The 21,872-nt window shown below is 37.3% G+C and overlaps 1 protein-coding gene across 4 annotated transcripts in view; it reads right to left on the reverse strand.

Annotated features, from left to right (window-relative positions):
- gramd4a (GRAM domain containing 4a) overlaps positions 1–21,872 on the reverse strand; it is a 73,436-nt gene that overhangs the window by 44,762 nt on the left and 6,802 nt on the right. For 3 of the 4 annotated variants that reach the window (XM_048154972.1, XM_048154973.1, XM_048154971.1), the window contains exon 3: positions 10,166–10,274. In XM_048154972.1, coding sequence (XP_048010929.1) covers positions 10,166–10,274 — 109 coding nt within the window. Of the gene's footprint in view, positions 1–10,165; positions 10,275–10,359; positions 10,970–21,872 lie in introns of those variants that run through there. The other variant, XM_048154974.1, reaches the window with a different exon arrangement.

Consider the following 21,872-nt stretch of genomic DNA (forward strand, 5'->3'; position numbering starts at 1 on the left):
GTTGGCATTTATCACTACAATGTATGGGGCACTTCTTTTGGGGGCAAACTACCAAGACTGCTGAGTTTTTAGAGGTATAATGAAAGTCATTTTCACATATTCTCTTTTAACATTCTTGTTTTCTCTTTCTGCTGTTTCATTCTCTTCTGTCTATCTATCCTCTGTGTAAAGAGCTCTGGATCAATGTTGGCCCACTCACTGGCCTAATTCTGTCCCGCTCTTCAGCTGATATTTTACAGGCTGTCACAGTTCCTGCCAGCGGCACCACTGTCATACTAATTATGAGTCAAGGCCACAGTGAGTGGACAAATCTGACAAGCAACCAATGATTCTTTATCACTTTGTAGTTTGTGAAGAGAAAATTACATTTATACATTTCTATAGAAATGCGAGAGGTGCTATGTGGTTGTTGAAATGTGAAAGGTGTTCTGAAATGTTGCTCTGAACTCTCTCATATTCTATAACCTACATACAACTTGGGACCCTCCTTCAATTTTGTTTATTTTATTAACTCCCTGAGGTCTGAAAACGCGCCGGCGCGTTTTGCAGGATTTTTTTCACATTGCAGCAAAACAGACTTAAAATACTCTGTCATTTCTTGTCATAGAGACATAAGTAATATATCAATTGAAACTATAGAATGTCTTATTTTATTTGTGTACACTCAGAGTAAAAACACAATGTTGTGCTTTTTGTAAAATAAAGAAAACTAACATGATGCGTGATCTCTCCTCTCCCTCTGAACGAAGTCCAATCTGATAGTTCTCAGAAAATGAACTGTAACTTATGAATACTAATGACAAAAAAAATGACATTTACGTCTAAAGAAACGTTGAAATGTCAGGTTTTAAATCGTGCAAGTCAAATCAAAAACAAACATTCTGTGTTTATGTAATCTGTATGAAAAGAGAGCCATGTCAGAAGTCTGTGATTCAGCTCATTATCCGCTAATGCGGCCACGCCCACGGAGCCAGCGCTATTCAGACGCAAATTCAGAGGCAATACATGCATTCATTGTCTCAATCGTGTATTTATTATCTTGAAAAGTGTTTATTTGGATGTTAAAGCAATGGTTAGCGATCTCTAGAAGACATGCAGTTAGTTCCTAGTTCCTTTTCTTCTTTATATGAATTTGTGGCCTAAAGGTGTACAGAGAGCGCCCTCCGGCTGCAAGTATGAATTAAAAACACCATTCCTGAAATGTCCTCTTCTTCTTTAGAATAATTTGTGGACTAAAGGTGTACAGAGAGCGCCCTCCGGCTGCAAGTATGAATTGAAAAAACAGTATCCAGCACTCATAGTGATGACAATAAATATTCCTTCTCAGTATAGAAAATTGACATAAATATATAAGAATCCATCAATATTTCTCCAAATGTGCATGCTTTTAAGCTAAAAGCCTATATGAAATGCCATAGAGGTAACATAATTGTTCAGACACTTTGCATCACAGAAATACAATATATTTTAAAGAATATAATAGAATACCATTATTTTAAATTGTAATAATATTTCACAGTATTGCTGTTTATGATGAGCTGAGACATTATTACAGAGGGTTTTTTTCACAGCCTACCTGACTGAAAGGCCTCATTAATATGCAAGTCATTTCAGGTAATTATTATGTGATTCTTTTGTCTTCTCAGGTGTAAATGGCCCATTATTCATGCAGATTCACGCCTCCACGCATACTGTGTTTCTTGACAAAAAGTGTCTTACAAAAACTAAATCAATATATAGTTTTATATGAAGGAGTAGGCAGCATAATTTTTACATAATTCTGAAGCAAAAACTCTAGTCTACAAACTCCAATACCCAAAAGTCTTGTGAACACAGATTTAATATACTTTTTTTGGCCTTATTTCAGTGACTTAAGTTTTTTGTTTTTTCAATAACCACGCATAAACATTATTCCTTCAAAAATACAAACATGTACATACATGTTCCTCACATATTATTGTAGCCTAGTTTGTGCTGAATACAGTGTAATGACACTTTTGTCATTTATATGTTTATGAACAACTGAAAAAAGCACAAATGTCAGGGCATGTCAAAACTTCTACAAGCCCCAAATCAGCCTCAGACTCCAGAGGGTTAGACGTAAGTCTAATTGCTTAAAAAAAGTAATCATACAACTTTACTGATATCTGGTTGATCTTATACTATGTAAGTAGCGGGCCTTAAAGAGTTAGTTCACCCAAAAATGAAATTTCTGTCATTAAGTACTCACCTTCATATGTCATTCCAAACCTGTAAGACCTTTGTTCATCTTCGGAACACAAGTCAAGATATTTTTGATGAAATCCAAGAGTTTTTTTTATAATCAATAGAAAGCAATGAAATTACCAAATTCAAGGTTCAGAAAAGTAGTAAAACATTGTTAAAATAGTGAACATCACTACAGTGGTTCAAACTTTATGAAGCGACAAGAATACTTTTTGTGCGAAACAAAAAACGACTTTATTCAACAAATTCTCTACAATGCTTTCAGGTTCGACATCAGAACGCTGACTTAGTATTGGCCGACGCCTGTTCACTTGAGCAGCACGATGCATGCGTGTGATGCTGGAGCCAGCCAATACTGAGCCAGTGTTCAGACATAAACACGGAAGCTCCGAACTAAATTCACTGCATCAACTGCATACGAGTCTGAAGGGGAGAGACGAATTTGTTGAATTTTTGTTTTGTTTTTGCGCACAAAAAGTATTGTCGTCTCTTCATAAAATTAAGGTTTAACCACTGTAGTCATGTTGACTATTTTAACAATGTTTTTACTACTTTTCTGGACCTTGAATGTGGTAATTTCATTGCTTTCTATTGAGGATAAAAAAACTCTTGGATTTCATCTAAAAGATCTTAATTTGTGTTACAAAGATGAACAAAGGTCTTATGGGTGTGGAATGACATGAGGGTGAGTACATAATGACAGAAATTTCATTTTTGGGTGAACCCCTATAATTACACATTTATAAGTGATGCTTATGGCCAGTTCAAATTTCTTTCTAGAAACCTTACAAAACATGATGTCTCCCGTAGGAAGGAAAAGGAAATACGAGACAGAAAACATGGGATGTTAATAACAGTAAAAGAGAACAGCTAATTTCAGAGCAGGCTGGTGTTAAGCTGGGCAATTAAGAGTAAATAATGCAGGAAAAGGAATCCTCAGCTGTGATGTGTCTTCACTAGAAACTGTTATGTAACACTCCTTCCCACATGTTATGAATATTGTATTTTTCAAAACCCAGAGAATGAGCTTCTATGAATAACTTAAATGGAGTCAATTTTCATATACAACCCAAAATCAAGAAAACGCAAAAATAGTAAAAACGCAATAAAATCAAAACTCTGTAATTTGATAATTCTCTTAAACCCTAATTTAACTGACAAAAGTAAAAAGAAAAAAAAAAATCACTGGCCAAATTAATTGCATTTTGTAAATATAAACTAATTTTAATTTTGATGGCTGCAACACACTCCAAAAAGTTGGGACAGAGACAAAATAATAGTGAAAATATCACAGAATATTTAAGTTAAACATTTCAAAATGTAAGATTGCAAAGCATGTAGGTTTTCCACCATCTACATAACACTGTGAAAAGATTCAGGGAATCCATAAAAGCTTCAGTCCGTATAGGGCAAGACAGGAAACTTCTGTTGACTGTGCGTGAAAAAAAAGTCATGCTACTGTATTAAATATAGCCACACGGGCTCTGGAGTACTTCGGAAAACCATTGTTACTTAACACAGTCTGCCGCTGCATCAAATTCTACTTGAATCTCCAAGCTGGTCTCATAGGAAAGACGTACCTCTGGGAACGTTTTCACGAGTCACCAAAATACGTACCAGAGCAGAGTGCATACATATCACTGCAGTTTCCAACAGAAAAGAACGCTAGAGGCAGTACAACGGCAAGCGCTTTTAATCGTTTTATGTTAACGTGGGTTTTATGTTATGACTTCAAATCGCTTTTTTACCAAAGTGCACGATTTGTAAACGAATATATTTTGGACTTTGCATAACTTAACCACCTCCATATGTTTCGCTTTTCTAACATAACAAGCTTGCTCGGTAGCTCAGCTGATATGGAGTTATGGAGGGTGCTTTTTATGTCATATTTGCTTTTGTTAACACTATCGGGTAGGTTTAGGTGTAGTGTTGGTGGTATGTTATTTTAAAATGCAATGGAGTGCAAATTTCAAATCAGAACTGCGGTGATTCGTATATAAAAAAACAACGTCATAAAAACTTACCATATTCATGTTTATCTGTTCCGGCAAAAAAAAATGAACACGCTTTTAGCGCCACTCAGTGGACATTTCACCTTGAAACTGCAGTGATATGTACGTATTGGTTCATATTTTGCGACTCGCAAAAACCTTCCCACAGATACATTTTTCTAATGAGACTGGGTTGCGAATCTCTGTTACACAAGAACAAAGCTATACATCATTTCTATGCAGAGATGCCGGCGAGTTCTCTAGGCCCGAGCTCATCTCAGATGGTCCAAAAGACAGTGGAAATGTGTGCTGTGATCAGATGATCCCACGTTTCAGCTTGTTTTTGGGAAAATCGGACATCAAGTTCTCAGTCCCAAAGATGAAATGGACCATCCAGACTTACATCAGCAACAGGTTCAAACATCTGTTATGGCATGGGGGTGCTCCAGTGCAAACGGCATTGGGTGACTTGCATATGAAGGTACCACTGACGTGGAGGCATATATTGGGATTGTACAGAGACATATACTGCCATTCAAGATGACAACTTTCTTGCCAAGCCTCAATCTGCACATGCTTCAATAGAGTGGTTTCGTAGACACTCTACACCTGCAGTCTAGATGTGTCTCTTATTGAAAATGAATGGCCCTTAAAAGGAGAATCAGACCAAGGAGGATTAAAAGGAGAATCAGACCAAGATGACCACGAACTGTTGAGCAGCTGTCTTGTATCAGGCAAGACTGGGCAAAAACTCCACTTGCAAAACTGCAACAATGAATATCCTCAATTCCCAAATGATTAAAAAGTTAAATTAAAAGGAAAGGTGATGTGACACAGTGGTAAACGTGCCTCTGTCCCAACTTTTCTGGAGAGTGTTGCAGCCATCAAAATCAAAAATTGTTTATATTTACAAAATACAATCAAGTTGGTCAGTGAAAACATTGAAAATCTTTTCTTTACTTTTGGCAGTTAAATAAAGATTCAAAAGAATGAACAAATCACAGATTCTTGATTTTCATTGCGTTTTAAGGCAGGAACGGCCATCTGGCAGTTTTTGTTCGTCGGCCGGCTAAGTTTTCTCAGTGTGTTCCGCACCATCGGCTGAAGTTGGTCCTCATCTGCTTTTTTTCGGCCGATTTGAAATGTTGAATCGGCGTCGGAGCTCGTTGGTCCATCGGGCCATCTGATCATCCTGATTGGCTGTTCAGATACTGCCACCTGCTGTTTCGGAAAGGCATTTCATCTTACGCAGGTGCAGAACGGATGTGCTACTTGGCCGTCGACTGTCTAGCGTTGGTTTGGTGTGTCAGGCCAACTTTGGACACAGACGCTGCCGACGTGAGCCAACCCCGCAGTCTGCTTTCGTCGCCACTAGTTCATCGGCGTCAGCTTGGTGTGTTCCGTCCTTTACAATATGTCCTAACTTTTCTTGATTTGGGGTTGTAATATAGCAAATTGATGTCAGTTGAATCAGCATTTTCATGTCAGGGTTTTGTGTGTGCTGCCAAAGAGAAGGTGATGAACTTCTCATCTCTTAATCTCATTACTTAACCCTAACAGACATAGAACTGTGACACTGCAACAGACACACACATGCTGCCATGACTCAATCATGTCTATCTATCACATCATAAAACCATTCAATATACAGTGGGGTTCAAAAGTCTGACACCACATTGAATGTAGGAGTTAAAACGCAATGTAAACCTACTTTTAGGCCATTAATCAAAATTGTAAGACATACTAAATAATAGGGCTGCCCCCGACTAAAGATTTTTCTAGTCGAGTAGTTAGTTGCTCATTTAAGCCATTTCTGAATCAGTCTCGACTGCAAAGATGAAACTCCTTTAGAGAGAAATGCATGTTAAGTTAAGTATGCGGTACTAATTTAGCTTCCACACTTTGCATGAACACTTGGATGTGCACCTAATAATAGCGCACATTTATCTAGGTTAAGATTAGACCGAGCCACCATGCAAAGTAGCTAACATCAGGCAACAACTTACATGTTTCAAATGATAAGCCATGTCTGAGGTCAATGAATGTAAGGCAGACGTTTGGATGTCCTGCCAGATATAATTACCACATGGACTAGCCATGTTAACCATAACTGTGTTTGAAATCGGCCCCTGTACCTCATTCACTATTCCCTACAATACTCCACTAATCTTGTCCACTTGAAGGAGTGAATGTAAACGAGTGAGTGAATTCGGACACTGAGTGTGCCGGAGTGGCTTCCGCTTTTGTATAGTTTGTGCTTGCTGTTAAATAATCATTTGAAACTTAGCAAAATGGAAGCTTCAGTAGTAATGAAAACATTTATCTTGAACTCTGTCATGGAATCTAGCATGTATAAACCTTAATTAAACAATATAACCAATTCAAAAGGAATTTATACCTGTATAATGTTATGCTTTACCCACATTGGGCCAGCAATTTGAAAAATGGATGGATGGATGGATGATTCAGTTGCGAGCGCCATCTTCTGGTGAGACACAGAAATTCATTTGGCACTAGCCCCACAGTGATTTATGGATATTTGCTAGCCGTTGAGGTACATCAGTTGGTACACTCGATATTGCGGTACATTATGGGATTGATTGAGTGCACTTGATAACATCCACTATGGTTTTGGATACCTCTACAAATGGCTGTTCCCTCAAATAGTGCCCTATTTAAGGGTATAGGGGGCGATCTCAGATTGTGTGACTTCGCCAATTCCAAGTATGCTTACCAGTGTTTAAATACCTGGCATATTTACATAACAGGCTATACACCAAGGAATGAGTTCTGACCCTGTTACTGGGAAAGACTGTTTGTGCATAGGTCCAATTTGTATTTATTTTTACAGATTGACTTTTTTATTTTTTAAATGATACAACAAATAAAGCCATAATCCAACTCAAAAACAGAAAAGAAAATAATAAAAATCAAAAAGAAAAATTATCATTATCAATTTTATCAATTTATCAATTATCATTATAACTTATAATATCTCATCAAACAATGCAAATTTAAATTAGATTGAGAAAAACAGAATACTGAAGACAAATAAACAGGAAGTGCCTGTGATGTCAGCACAACTGCTTTGTAATGACTGGAAAACTCAGTGTTAAATGGGTCAGAGCCGTAAGACGGGAACACATGGGATAAACACACACACATGTACATACACACACACACTTAAAATAGACTCTCAGTCATATGTAGGATTTGATGTCAGCAGAGGGTGAAACCCAGAGTCTGTTCCACACACTCCCATCAACAATATCTGTAGTTGAACTACTAGATCATAGCGTGATCTACTGGTAGTTGAGCAACAAAATCATGGGTTCATCTCCTAATGGTGTTGGCTGGTGCATCAATGTAAAATATATGTCCTTAGTTGAATGAACAGAAGAAGCACAAGCACCATGATTTTCTTGTCCATGAAACAGAAAAGATAATATTACACAGAATTTTCAAATAAAAAATAAAAAGTAGATCTTCAAAAAAATTAGAAAAGCCCAATAAAAGCATCCTAAAAGCAGACACATCTACTATATTTCAAGAAGCGATAGCTTTGTGTGAGGAACAGGTCAAAAAAGTTGTGAAGCACAGAAAATCTTGTACTCTTCAGCTCTTATTCACCTCAAAAATCTTATTCATGTTCAAATCAATTCAAACTTTTGTTCAATTAAAAAAATGAAGCTTTAGACATGTCCCCCAAGTCTTATGCCTACTTCAGATGTATAGAAGATGTATACTTTGATTATCATAAAATCTTTAGCTCATAACACTGCGATTCTAGTGTTGTAATTTCTCCTGTTCACATATATGCATAATATTCACAAATCAGAGCTCACAGATATGGCTATAACTCTGTGTTTCCTGAGCAAAAATCCTCTGTCCTGATGCTCCAGCAGCTTCACTCCATAATCCCTTTCCTACTTCATATTTAATATATCTCTCCCCATTCATTTTCCTCTAGCTTACTAATGCGTGCTCTCTCACTCCCTCTCATGTGTGGGTTCTCTTAGGGCACGCTTAGGGTTATATAAAAGTCGATTGTGACTGTGTCATTCACTAATGACCTTCAGTTGCTGTTCATATGTCATTCTCAAATGAGACACTGAACCAGACCAGTGTTTACTGTAGCTGTGATGGACACGATGATCACATCCATCCACACACACACACACACACACACACACACACACACACACACACACACACACACACACACACACACTGTACATTTAAATATTTTTTCCTTTCAGGGTAGAAACTGCCTATTGACTTCTTTTGTTGTTATACTGAGCTAATTATATTGTCTATACCCCTAACCCCTACAGAAACATTTGCAATTAACATTGCATGCATTTGGCAGATATATACAAGTTATGGAATATTCAAGGTATACATTTTGTCAGTATATGTTTTCCACTAATGCTTTCAAGCTTCAAAAAGGACTTAAAAGCACAATGAAAGTACCATAAAAGTTATGCACAATAGTCATTATTCACTGAAAATTTCAAGATCAGTCTATGCTCTCTTTGGCTATTCATGAAAGCAATGTCATGTTTGTGAATGAATCGAGCTATTTTTTTCTGTGAATTCTTAAAACTGTTCTGAATGATTTGTTCTCATCAAAAAGAATCGGTTCTCTGAATCAACTTGATTTGATTTTGTTTTTTAAAGATCAGTGTGCAGCAGTTAGATGACTGGATTATCAGTAAATATATTATTATTTTTTAGTTCCAGTTCTTATTCGTTGTCTTAATTTTTTCTTCTTTTGTGTTAAGCAGAAGAAAGTCAAACATGTTTAGAGCAACATGACAATCTTCATTTTTGGCTGAACTATCCCTTTAATAAAGGGATATGTTATTTTAGTTATTTAGTGAAAGAGTTTTTCTCATGAGAACTGCAGCGAGAACATTTTGTCCACATAATGTAGGTGTTTTTGCTTTACTATCATAGTGCAGACATTCAGTTACATAAAAAGAGAGCAAACGTTGACCAACAACATCCACACACAAGTACCAAAAAGTACCACTGGGTGATCAATAGTTAATCAGTCCACAATTAGGTAACAATTATAATTTGTTTGCACCAATACGGAAATGTGGCACAACTTTTTAGTTTGGTGTGAACAAGACTTAAACCATGTGGTAAACTGACCGCATGAGTTTGTCCAACCACATAAACACAATCCTTCTGTCAAGATACAGAGAATACAAATAATCTGTTCATGTCACTACAATAAACCTTCAACACAACTCGAGAAGTATAATGAAGCACAATATATATCTAAAAGAGATAAAAAGGTAGAATTTGTGTGCCATTCACACAAATGAAGATTAAAACATCTAACATACTGTACCTACATGAAAAGCACCAAGGTAGAGACATTCAAAAACAAACCAGTGTTGAACTATAAATGAGCCCTGGATTTAAATTGAAACATAATATTTATAATAAAGAAAAGCAAAACATCATAAGATTAATTTTAAGTTGGATCGCTATCATCCATATGGGCATTGGTGCTTGGACCCCGATGATTACCGCTTGCGACTATTTTGTTTTTAATTATAGTAAGTATAGATGTGGTATAGATGATATAGTATAGATTAAGTAGATGATTCAATGCTTGTTTGCTTTGGTGTTGCCACCCCTCACAGTCCTCATGCCACTCCCTTGCCATCACATTAATCATTTTCCAGATGAGGTACACCCAACCCTACCTATAACACCACATATCGCTTAATATCAGCACTATATATCATACTGTATCCTAGTAAATTTTTGATACAGTATACAGCACATACTGAACACCATCTCTCTACTGGATAACCTGTAGGTAGGTATGAAACATTGTGCATATACTGTACATAAAGAGCATCCCAACTTTTGATCAGCTTTACTCCACATATCATAATACAAGGAGACATCCTCCTTCCAGTACTCACGTAGGAAGTGCTTCTCCAGTAAGGCAATTTCCAAATGACCCTTGACCTCATTGAGACGTTCTGATTCGCTCCTCAGGTCTTGCATGACAGACAAAGTCCCCAAACCAGCCTAGAAAGAAACACACAGGGTTATTAACAGACATGTATGTGATCCATCCAACACAAAAAACTAGCCTCTCCGAGCGGTGACTTACAGAATACTAGTCCTCTATATGGTGTCTTCCTCTTGTTTTAGTTAGATAAGCCTCAAACCGGTCTCAATGACAAATGTGGAATGTAAAATTCTGACTCACTGATAGCACAACATGAACCTGCTTCTGACTCCATTCCGCCCCACACACACACACACACACACACACACAGGCCGAAAGAAAGCAAGATCTGCAGAAAGACGAACCGCAGTGAGAGAGAGAGACAGAGAAAGTAGGTGAGTGAGAGATTAGGCGAGAGGGCGGTACTGCAGAGACACAGCAGAAAAGCAGAGGTGTCTCTTTAAGAGGCCAATGCGACTGACAGTGCAGGCATGCTAGCTTCACTGAGACACACACACGTGTTTGGTTTCACTGCATTAAACCTATGACTGTAAAATGCTTGCTTCATGCAGTTTGTCGTGGGTTTATATCCAAGCTGATAAGACACATCTACTAAACATAAATAAACAACAACAGTTTGGGAAATAGAAAATTAGGGATGTGCGTGGAAGAGAAAGGGAAAGAGAAATTAAAGGGATAGTTCACCTAAAATGACTCAATCTGTTCCAAACCTGTATAAATTTCTAGATTTTTGATATTTGGAAGAATGTTTGTAACCAAGCAGATCTCGTCCCCCATTGACTGCCATAGTATTTTTTCCTACTCTTAATTCTGCTTGGTTACAAACATTCTTCCAAATATCTTCCTTTATGTACAGCAGAACAAAGAAATTTATACAGGTTTGGAACAACTTGAGGGGGAGTAAATGATGACAGAATTTTTGGGTGAACTATCCCTTTAAGAGAATGAAAGAGACCCCTCATAAGTTTGCACAAAGAAACATTTATTCAAAAAGGTAGCTAAAAGTAGAAGAGATTTTATGACGGCACTTACTTCTAGGTTACAGTTTTTTTCGAGCCAAGCTAATCACTGACAGCTGATTGGCTGATGGCATCAAAACATGCTATTCGCTAGCGATTACCCTTAATAGTGACGTTAAAGTCAGCAGATAGAGAGAAAAAAATTACACCTCTAAATAACTTGGCAAAACATCTACTATGTAAAATATATTTGTGCTTCATTTTCTTGCTTCCAAAAATTGTTGTTTCATTAAAATATATAGACCAATTAATAGGGATACGAATTTAACAAATCTGGATACAATTTAGATTCCACTTAACAAATTCTGATGCTGTTTTTGGTTATACAGTACACTCAGTCTTTAGTTTCATTACTACATTTCACAATAATTTAAAGGATTAGTTCACTTTCAAATGAAAATTTCCTGATAATTTACTCACCTCCATGTCATCCAAGATGTTCATGTCTTTCTTTCTTCAGTCGAAAAGAAATTAAGGTTTTTGATGAAAATATTCCAGGATTATTCTCCTTATAGTGGACTTCAATGGAGCCCAAATGGTTGAAGGTCAAAATTACAGTTTCAGTGCAGCTTCAAAGCGTTCTACGCGATCCCAGACGAGAAATAAGGGTCTTATCTAGAGAAACCATCACTCATTTTCTAAAAAAAAAAATTAAAAATATACATTTTAACCATAAATGCTCATCTTGAACTAGCTCTCTTCTTCTTCTTCTTCTCCTCTATTAGAATTCCGGCAGTGTAGACACTGCTAAGTGTATTACTGCCCTCCACAGGTCAAAGTTTGAACTAAATTGTCATATACAATATGCTAGTGCAAGTATATAACAATTAGTTCAAACTTTGACCTGTGGAGGGCAGTAATACACTTAGCAGTGTCTACACTGCCGGAATTCTAATAGAGAAGAAGAAGAGAGCTAGTTCAAGATGAGCATTTATGGTTAAAATGTATATATAGTTTAATTCTTTTTAGAAAATGAGCTATGGTTTCTCTATACAAGACCCTTATTCCTTGTCTGGGATCGTGTAGAACCTTTTTTTGACCTAATTTTGACCTTCAACTGTTTGGAGGCCATTGAAGTCCACTATAAGGAGAATAATCCTGGAATGTTTTCATCAAAAACCTTCATTTCTTTTCAACTGAAAAGAGAATGACATGGACATCCTGGATGACATGGGGGTGAGTAAATTATCAGGAAATTTTAATTTGAAAAAGAACTAATCTTTTAATAAGGACTTCAAAAATGCCGACAACATCACCAAAAAATGGAAATGGTTGGGAAATAAATTCTGAATTAGATGTTTACATGCAACTAATTTCCAATTAAAAGGCATATTCCAGGGATAGGAATCAGAATTTAGGGAATCAGAATATTATAATGGAATCGGGCAATCGGATTCCAGTGTTTAAATGACTCAATACTAATATTGCCAAATTTTACAACAATATAGCAAACTCCAATTTACCATAGGTTCTCAATTCCCAACCCTACTAGCTAACATGCATCTTGCACCTCTGTGGCACAAAATAAAGTGTCCTGAGTGTCCATGTTAGAAGGGTCATTAGCAGAGCAAAAGAATAGGCAGTTTCCAGTAGAGAAACTGTAGGAGACTGGCTTTCATAAACAGGGTATTCAAAGACAATCAAACCCCTGCTTGTGTGAAAAAGTGATCTCATTACCCTGAGGCCTTCAGGGAGTCATTAATGCATGAATCAAAAAGTAAAAAGTGCTGCAATGACACAGTCCAAACTACACAGCACTACAATATCAGACGAGAGTTGTGCTGGCTCCATGTGTGTCTGTGTTTGTATGTGTGCGGCAGAGCTATTTCGATCAGCATGTGAGCGATGACTCATTTCTCACTGCTGTCTAAACGTCAGGGCACCACTGGTTACAATCTCTGTTAGCCGGCTGTTGCATTCAACACTAAAGCTGCCCTTGATGCAGGAAATTACCAATGCAAACACATGCAAACGGAGTGGTAAGACTGGTCAGCCTCTCAGCATGTGCAGGTTACATGCTTCCTGAAAGCCATTGCAGAGGCATATCGGATCTCTTCAAAATGTTTTACTGCCAAAACACAATTATGTTGGAGGGAGCTCAAGGTCTGTGGAAACCATCACACTATCATTTTTTAATAATACAGACCTTTTTAAAAGCTTAACCTTGGACAAGCCAAAGCTTCTTTTGGGTATCATAGAAGTAATCCCAACACAGCAGCAGAAAAACTAGAGAACTAGATATAGAAGGGGGGTGACAACCACATATTTTTATTCACATTTTAGAATACTGCATAAAAATTATGGATTGAAACACCAATGCTGTTTCTGAAAATTGAATAGTTTACAATTATATAGTATGCAAAAACAGTACACCAAAAGAGTAGTATCTCCAAATACACAATATTCGAAAAACAGTAGGCGAAAAGTCTACGGATGACCTACTACTTTCGCCAAGATTCTGAAGTGAAGGTTTATCATTTTATTTATTCAGTAAGAAGACATGCACACTAACTACAATAGAAACTAGTAGAAAAACTAGAAATGGTGCCTTATTCGCAAGTTCTTTTTGTGATATTCAGATTTTTCGTATGGAAACAGTTAATGGCAAAATGCTGTAATGGTTGCCTATAGGGTTGCTAAGGCGCTCTGGGTCATAGTTAGCATGTTGCTATGCAGTTGCTAGGGTGTTCTGGGTGGTTACTAGGTATAAGTTACTAGGTCCAAAGAGCCCACCATCAAGCCTCTATGATATTCTGGTGCCTTGATAGGGTTAAAGGGTTAGTTCACCCAAAAATGAAAATAATGTATATTAATATTATAAAGCAACAAGAATATTTTTGGTGTGCCAAAAAAACAAAATAACGACTTGTATAGTGATGGCCGATTTCAAAACACTGCTTCAGGAAGCTTCGGAGCGTTATGAATCAGCGTGTCAAATTATGATGTCAAACCACCAAACTGCTGAAATCACGTGACTTTGGCGCTCTGAAACGCAGATTCGACACAGTGATTCATTATGCTCCGAAGCTTCTTGAAGCAGTGTTTTGAAATCGGCCATCACTATGTAAGTTGTTATTTTGTTTTTTTGGCACACCAAAAATATTCTCGTCGCTTTATAATATTAATATTGAACCACTGTACTCACATGAACTGATTTAAATATGTTTTTAGTACATTAATGGATCTTGAGAGAGGAAATGTCATTGCTGGCTATGCAGGCCTCACTGAGCCATCGGATTTCAACAAAAATATCTTAATTTGCGTTCTGAAGATTAACGAAGGTCTTATGGGTGTGGAACGGCATGAGGGTGAGTAATAAATGACAGAATTTTCATTTTTGGGTGAACTAACCCTTTAAGAGCCTCTCCTTCAGTGCAAGTCTATAGGATTTTTTTCACAATAAACTGTCTGATCAATTAGACCATAATAATAATTCATACTATAACACTAACATGTGTTTTATAACAAATGTTCAAAATCCATATTTTTTTAAAATTAATAAATAAGCACTGAATCATGTTAAATCCAACAGTAATATTATATTTTCAGACATTTTACCATCTCTTTTTCATTAATGTGGACTTTACAGTATGAGTATGTGATATTTGAGATTCTAAGGATAAAATTAATGTGTGCAAATCATTCCATGGGCAACCAATAAAAAAACAATTACTGTTGTAAAACTTGCATCATTTGTTGCCTTAGAAAAATATTGCCAACACTTAGAAATTGTTTAAACTAAGACGGATCAGGAACAGAATCAAGTCTGGAAGCAAAAACGAACACACCCATACAGGGTTTTGAAAATCTCATGTGATATTACAGTTCGCATCAAGCGGCTGGGTCACTCCCAGAATTCCATACCACTCCCATAACCCAGACCTTAAATCACTGAGCACACTTGGGATTTCTGGGATTTAAACTTGTGACCATATGTGCTGGTTTGATAGGATTTCAGCTTGAGAGGATAACAAGACGTGACTCTTGCCTCATAATGTGCGTGGCTATTTACGTCTGACGTCCACGCCATTTCTCAACTGTCAACAGTAAATAACGCTGATAAGCTATTGTTTTTATTACCAGCACAGGTTTTTGTTGTGTCCAGTAGCTTGACGCTGTTGTTTCACTAAGTACATATAAGCAAGTTTAATTATAGTGCAAGTCTTTTAAGGTTGTATTTAGTCCTTCAAGGTCTTAGGTCTTATCCTCATAGTACTCATTTCATATTGCCCTGCGGAAAAATCCAGCATAAACGATCATGAATTCCATGTTGGTCCAGGCTGGTTTTTGAGTAAGAGCTGGTACAGTGCTGGTCTAGCTGTGGAAAAGCACAGTCATGCTGTTCTCAAGCAAAACTGAGCTGGTACAGCTGGTCTACCAGCAATCCCAGTTCCCAGCAACCTGGCCCCAGCATGCAAAACATACCTTTTTTCAGGAGGGTGCTCATGGCCTAGATCCATGATGAGAGGGGGATGAGAAAAGAAAGTGATTATTTCATTCCACACCCTAGAGACATGTCTCAGTGTCTACCCAGTGTCTTGGCATTTAGTATCTTAACTGACAGTATATTAACTTACTGTTTTTAAAACACTCTTGACCTTGTTTGAGGAGTCTGATGTTAACATGTTGCTAAGTTAATGACTCAATTCTCTATTAAGAACAAAAATACATAATAGTTAAGGTTGTTTATTTGCATCATTCAACAGAAGATTTAACTGAATCATCACAGATGTGAAATCTTTTTGTAGGCCAACCACGAAGTTAATATTATCTTGGTCTCCTCAACAAAAAGCCTATAGCATTTTTCATTTTTTGGCTTTTGGATTGTTGCAGAAAATGCATTGTGTAACCAACAAAAGTTTATGATTCTTACATGCTTTGTTCGTCAAGATAATCTTCACAAATTACTTTATTGAAGCCTAAATACAAGTGCCTGAATTAAAAAACTATTGTTAGGTGATAAAAAAACTGTACCACGGTCTACCACTAAACCTCCTATAAGTCTTTCAGTCTTTATTTAAATCATACAAGTAGAAAAGTTTGAGTTAGAATTTTAACTTTTTCATTAAATATTAAGACTACTTATAAACACAGCAAGAATGTAAAAGCAGACTAGTAAGTAGATGAGTTTACATGTTTGGTGTGATGAAGTTCATTGTTCCTGACAACCTCCGTAGTTCCATTTAGCCACTTGAAAATGTAAAATATACCTTGAGCTTGTGCTATTTCAGTCATTTAACCAAAAAATCTTATTTCCGGGTTTTAGGACTCATTCCAAAGAGTAGAATGGATTGAAATCCATTTTTCAGACACATTTGTGTGTCTAAAGCCCTATTCAAATGGGATTAGTTTTACATGGAGAGGAGGGGTAAAGTAATTATTACCAGAGCTTCTCAGTGATTTTAGTAACGTCCGAATATGCCATCTCAGTAATCATCACGGACAATGTCAGCAAAGATTACGGTGACTTTTTCCTTCTATACAAATGTCCGGAAAAATTACCTCAGGTAATGATAATCCCGTGCAAATATGTACGTAAATATTCCTTCATTTTCTGTTTAAAAGTAGTTTTCCACAGTTTTTCAAGTATGGAGGCACTTGAAGCAGCATTCAGCGTTCTAAGCAGTGAGACAAGTTTGTGGCAAACCTCAAGTGTTTCCCGCAAACCATTCAGATCAAAAAGAAGGCCAAAAGCACTTGTTAGAGGCACAAAACTTTATTTAGCTTTAGGTAAGTGCCTATTACCAACAGAATTCAATCAGAACGTAATTAATTGAATTAATAAATATATATATACACAACCTGAATTCCGGAAATGTTGGGACGTTTTTTTTAAATTTGAGTAAAATGAAAACTAAAAGACTTTCAAATCACATTAGCCAATATTTTATTCACAATAGAACATAGATGACATAACAAATGTTTAAACTGAAAAACTTTACACTTTTATCTACTAAATGAGCTCATTTCAAATTTGATGCCTGCTACAGGTCTCAAAAAAGTTGGCACGGGGGCAACAAATGGCTGAAAAAGCAAGAAATTTTGAAAAGACTGAGCAGGGAGAACATCTAGCAACTAATTAAGTTAATTGATATCAGGTCTTTAACATGATCGCTGTGTGTAAGGGACAAGGCCGAAGACCTTTATTGGATGCCCGTGGTCTTCGGGCCCTCAGACGACACTGCATCACTCATCGGCATAATTGTGTCAATGACATTACTAAATGGGCCCAGGAATACTTCCAGAAACCACTGTCGGTAGACACAATCCGCTGTGCCATCTGCAGATGCCAACTAAAGCTCTATCATGCAAAAAGGATCCATATGTGAACATGGTCCAGAAGCGCCATCATGTCCTGTGGGCCAAGGCTCGTTTAAAAGGGACTGTTTCGAAGTGGAAAAGTGTTCTATGGTCAGATGAGTCCAAATTTGACATTCTTGTTGGAAACCTTCCAGTATGTTATCAGCATTCAGTTCAAAAGCCAGCATCTCTGATGGTATGAGGTTGCATAAGTGCATATGGTATGTGCATCGTGCATGTTTTGGAAGGCACTATGAATGCTGAAAGGTATATAAAGGTTTCCAGACTATGTCTATTTCAGGGAAGGTCTTGTGTATTTCAGCAGGACAATGCAAAACCAAATACTGCAGCTATTATAACAGCATGGCTTCGTCGTAGAAGAGTCCGGGTGCTGAATTGGCCTGCCTCCAAAACTCCAGAAACTCATAACCTTGATGCCCAGATGTCTTCAAAACTGTTTTCAAAAGAAGAGGAGATGCTTCACCATGGTAAACATGCCCCCGTCACAACTATTTTGAGATCTGTAGCAGGCATCAAATTTGAAATGAGCTCATTTTGTATATAAAATTGTAATTTTTTTCAGTTAAAACATTTGTTATGTTATCTATGTTCTATTGTAAATAAAAAAATTGGCTCATGTGATTTGAAAGTCTTTTAGTTATCATTTTATTCAAATGTAAAAAATGTCGCAACATTTCCGGAATTCAGGTTGTAGTTATATGTAATACACACGATGACAGGGAGGTGACAGCAGTGTGTAAATCTCATTACCCCTCCCATTTCTTTTAGTTTTACTGAGATTTCTTATCCCGTGTGAATTGGCCATTAATATTACAGACGTCTTGTGGTAAAATTACATTACTCCATCTACCCTTTTCAAACTAATCCTGTCCGATTAGGGCTCAAGTGTAAATATAAACATCATATTGACTAAAGTATTGACTAAATTTTACTATAAACACTTGGGTGAAGTCTTGCAGCATGTTAAAAACCAATCTGAAAACCTTGCTGAAAACCACATAGCAACAACCTGGTGACCACTCAACACCCTAGCATCATAGCTACAAGTTTTGCATGGATCAGCACCACTTTTCGTGAAAATGTAATATCTAGTTTTGCTGCTCCTGATTGAGCCACAAGGCCTTTTTTTTGTGGAGTGCATGTTCTCCCCTTTTTGGTTTGAGTTTCCCCCGGGTGCTTCGGTTTCTCCCACAATCTAAAGACATGCAGGCATGACTATTTAGGACAAGCGGTTTGGAAGATGGATTGATGGATGGATGGATGGTTTTGCCACCTACTATTTGGAAAACTCAAATATTCCTGAAACTACTACCTGGGTGGGCAACTCACAGGTTTTGGAATAGAGCCATGGTTGAGGGATGAGGATTAGACACCTTACCATATATTAAGATGCCCTACAGCATCCTAGAGACAGGACTGTCACTTGACAGCATCTCAGTTTACATTTAAAAACAGACTCTAATGTTTCATATGGAAGCAGAGGAAGTTGGCTCTTTGTGAGACACTTATGCAACACTATGACTAATCTGAGGCTCCATCACTAAGGGGAAAGCCTCAAAATAAACAGAACACCAAATTACACAGATATGACTATAAACACTCAGAAAACATCTCTAACATGATTACGGCAAATAATTCTTCCAGAAACCATCTGTGAAAAGGTACCCGACTGAAGCTACAGTGTCTGGTTTTAACAGGATAGTGAAGTGTATTAAAGCATCATTTGGCTACAAGATGACAGACTGAGGCCTTCCTGCATATCAACTCAGTTTAAGCAGCCAAATGAGATAACGCTGATACAGAATATTTGCAACATTATGGAAGATAAAGAGGAAGTTAATGTGAAAAGGTCAGACTCTATAAAGAGATTTATCACAAGCACAATTCGAAGGAACTGCATCTACCTTCTTAGTGCCCATTCACACATTTTTGCATTCCACTGCTCTTTACTATTGTTTTTCTGTGTAAAATTGTGTTAAATGGATGCATTGTTGAACTCATGCCATTTTTCCTCAAAAATGACACAGCATTTAAAAAACGTTTAAAAATCATGCCTCGAGACCTTGCGTTTTTTCTCATTTCACTGCTCAAATCTGCCTCTGAAAAACACGACCTACATGAATAGCACCTATGAATTGGCTAAAATATTCTGCCAAAACTAACAAAACATCTGTTTGGTTTTGATTATCATCTCCATTGTGGTCACGCTCATGTGACATTGCAGTTCTTAGTCATCATGAAAGTTTATTATTTGCAGCCATTTTAAAACCATATCAGTTTTTCTGAGCGCACACATCCGAAGCACGCACACAGAAAGCTGGATGTCGCGGCGCGTCGCGTGAGTATTAAACTGATTTCTCTTTCACTTCTTCAAATACACACAAGGTTATGTCAAAAACAGACAAAGTTCACAAACACAGTCGGTTATGTCTGTGAACGTAAACAGCAAGGAAAGAAATCACACTCATGACTGAATAACTTTAGTAGCTTTAATAAGAATACATTTCTTATTGAACGCTGCTGTTCAATGCTCTGGCAAGGAGAGAAACATGGCGGACTGTGAACAGCTCACTCAGGGGAGCCAATAAGCTAATAGGGCAGATTCCGTCGCCAGTCGTGGGCGGGGCCTGTTCCAATATGGCGTCACATTGGAGCACATTCCAGAATGGCTCATTTTGAGACACTGTTTTCGATTTATAGGGAAAATAACAAACTGAGTGGATGGATTTTTACCACAATAGGGTGGTTATAGGGTGGTTGTGTACACACTGCGGACACATAATTCTGTTCAAAACAAATGTAATGGAAAACTTTATTGCACAGCAGAATTTTGAATAGCCTCTAGAGTCGTAGCTGGCTACCGCGACAGTGTGCATACACTCATACAAAATAATGTGTTTGAAATTTAAAGACGTGCCATGGCACGATGCTGCACTTCTCGTCCGGTGTTCGACTCCTTTAACACAACATTCTAACTGCCATATGCATCTTCAAATTATTTAAAGGTGCCGTAGAATGGAAAATTGAATTTACCTTGGTATAGTTGAATAAAAAGAGTTCAGTACATGGAAATGACATACAGTGAGTCTCAAACACCATTGTTTCCTCCTTCTTTTGTAAATCTCATTTGTTTAAAAGACCTCCAAAAGGAAGGCAGGGAGCACGAGGATTTAAAGGGGCCGCAGCCTGAATCGGTGCATGGTTAACGATGCCCCAAAATAGGCAGTTAAAAAAATTAATAAAAAAAAATCTATGGGGTATTTTGAGCTGAAACTTCACAGACACATTCAGGGGACACCTTAGACTTATATTACATCTTGTGAAAGAACATTCTAGGGCACCTTTAAAAACGCTCTACATAGTCAACAACACCACGCGCCACACAAATAGCCATGTGGACAGACTTAACTCACAATTGATTTCAATAGAGTTTGCTGTCAACATGACATTTTCTAAAGTTTAACTGGTAAAATAGTGCATTTTTATTGATACTTTTCAGTGCTGAATGAAATATACTCACAATCAACTCAATGCGTTCAGGGAGTGCCTTACGTCAATAGGATACAATTGGCAACATAAGCGCTCATAGTTTTCCTCTGATATTTTCTGGTATAGCATAATTGGTTATAGTGTTTTGTGACATTTGACCAATGTTGGTTCAGAAAAGGGTTACACTGACGGCCCAAAATGAGAACTCAAGTCCAAATCATTTGGACAAACGTTACCTTAGAAGGCAGCATAATGTTGCATCCTACCTTTTGTGTTGGAGGTAAACCTATGATGCCTTAAAGGGTTAGTTCACCCAACAATGAAAATTCTGTCATTAATTACTCACCCTCATGCCGTTCCACACCCGTGAGACCTTCGTTAATCTTCGGAACACAAATTAAGATATTCTTGTTGAAATCCGTTGACTCAGTGAGGCCTCCATAGCCAGCAACGAGAATATTTTTGGAGCACCAAAAAAACAAAATAACGACTTATTTAGTGATGGCCGATTTCAAAACACTGCTTCAGGAAGCTTCGGAGCATAATGAATCAGAGTATCGAATCGTGATTCGGATCGTGTGTCAAACCACCAAACTGCTGAAATCACGTTACTTTGGCGCACCGAACCGCTGATTCGACACACTGATTAATTTGTGCTCCGAAGCTTCCTGAAGCAGTGTTTTGAAATCGGCCATCACTACACAAGTCGTTATTTTGTTTTTTTTGGCGCACCAAATATATTCTCGTCGCTTTATAATATTAATATTGAACCACTGTACTCACATGAACTGATTTAAATATGTTTTTAGTACCTTTATGGATCTT

Source organism: Megalobrama amblycephala, linkage group LG14 (assembly GCF_018812025.1).
Source record: "Megalobrama amblycephala isolate DHTTF-2021 linkage group LG14, ASM1881202v1, whole genome shotgun sequence".
Lineage (NCBI taxonomy): Eukaryota > Metazoa > Chordata > Actinopteri > Cypriniformes > Xenocyprididae > Megalobrama > Megalobrama amblycephala.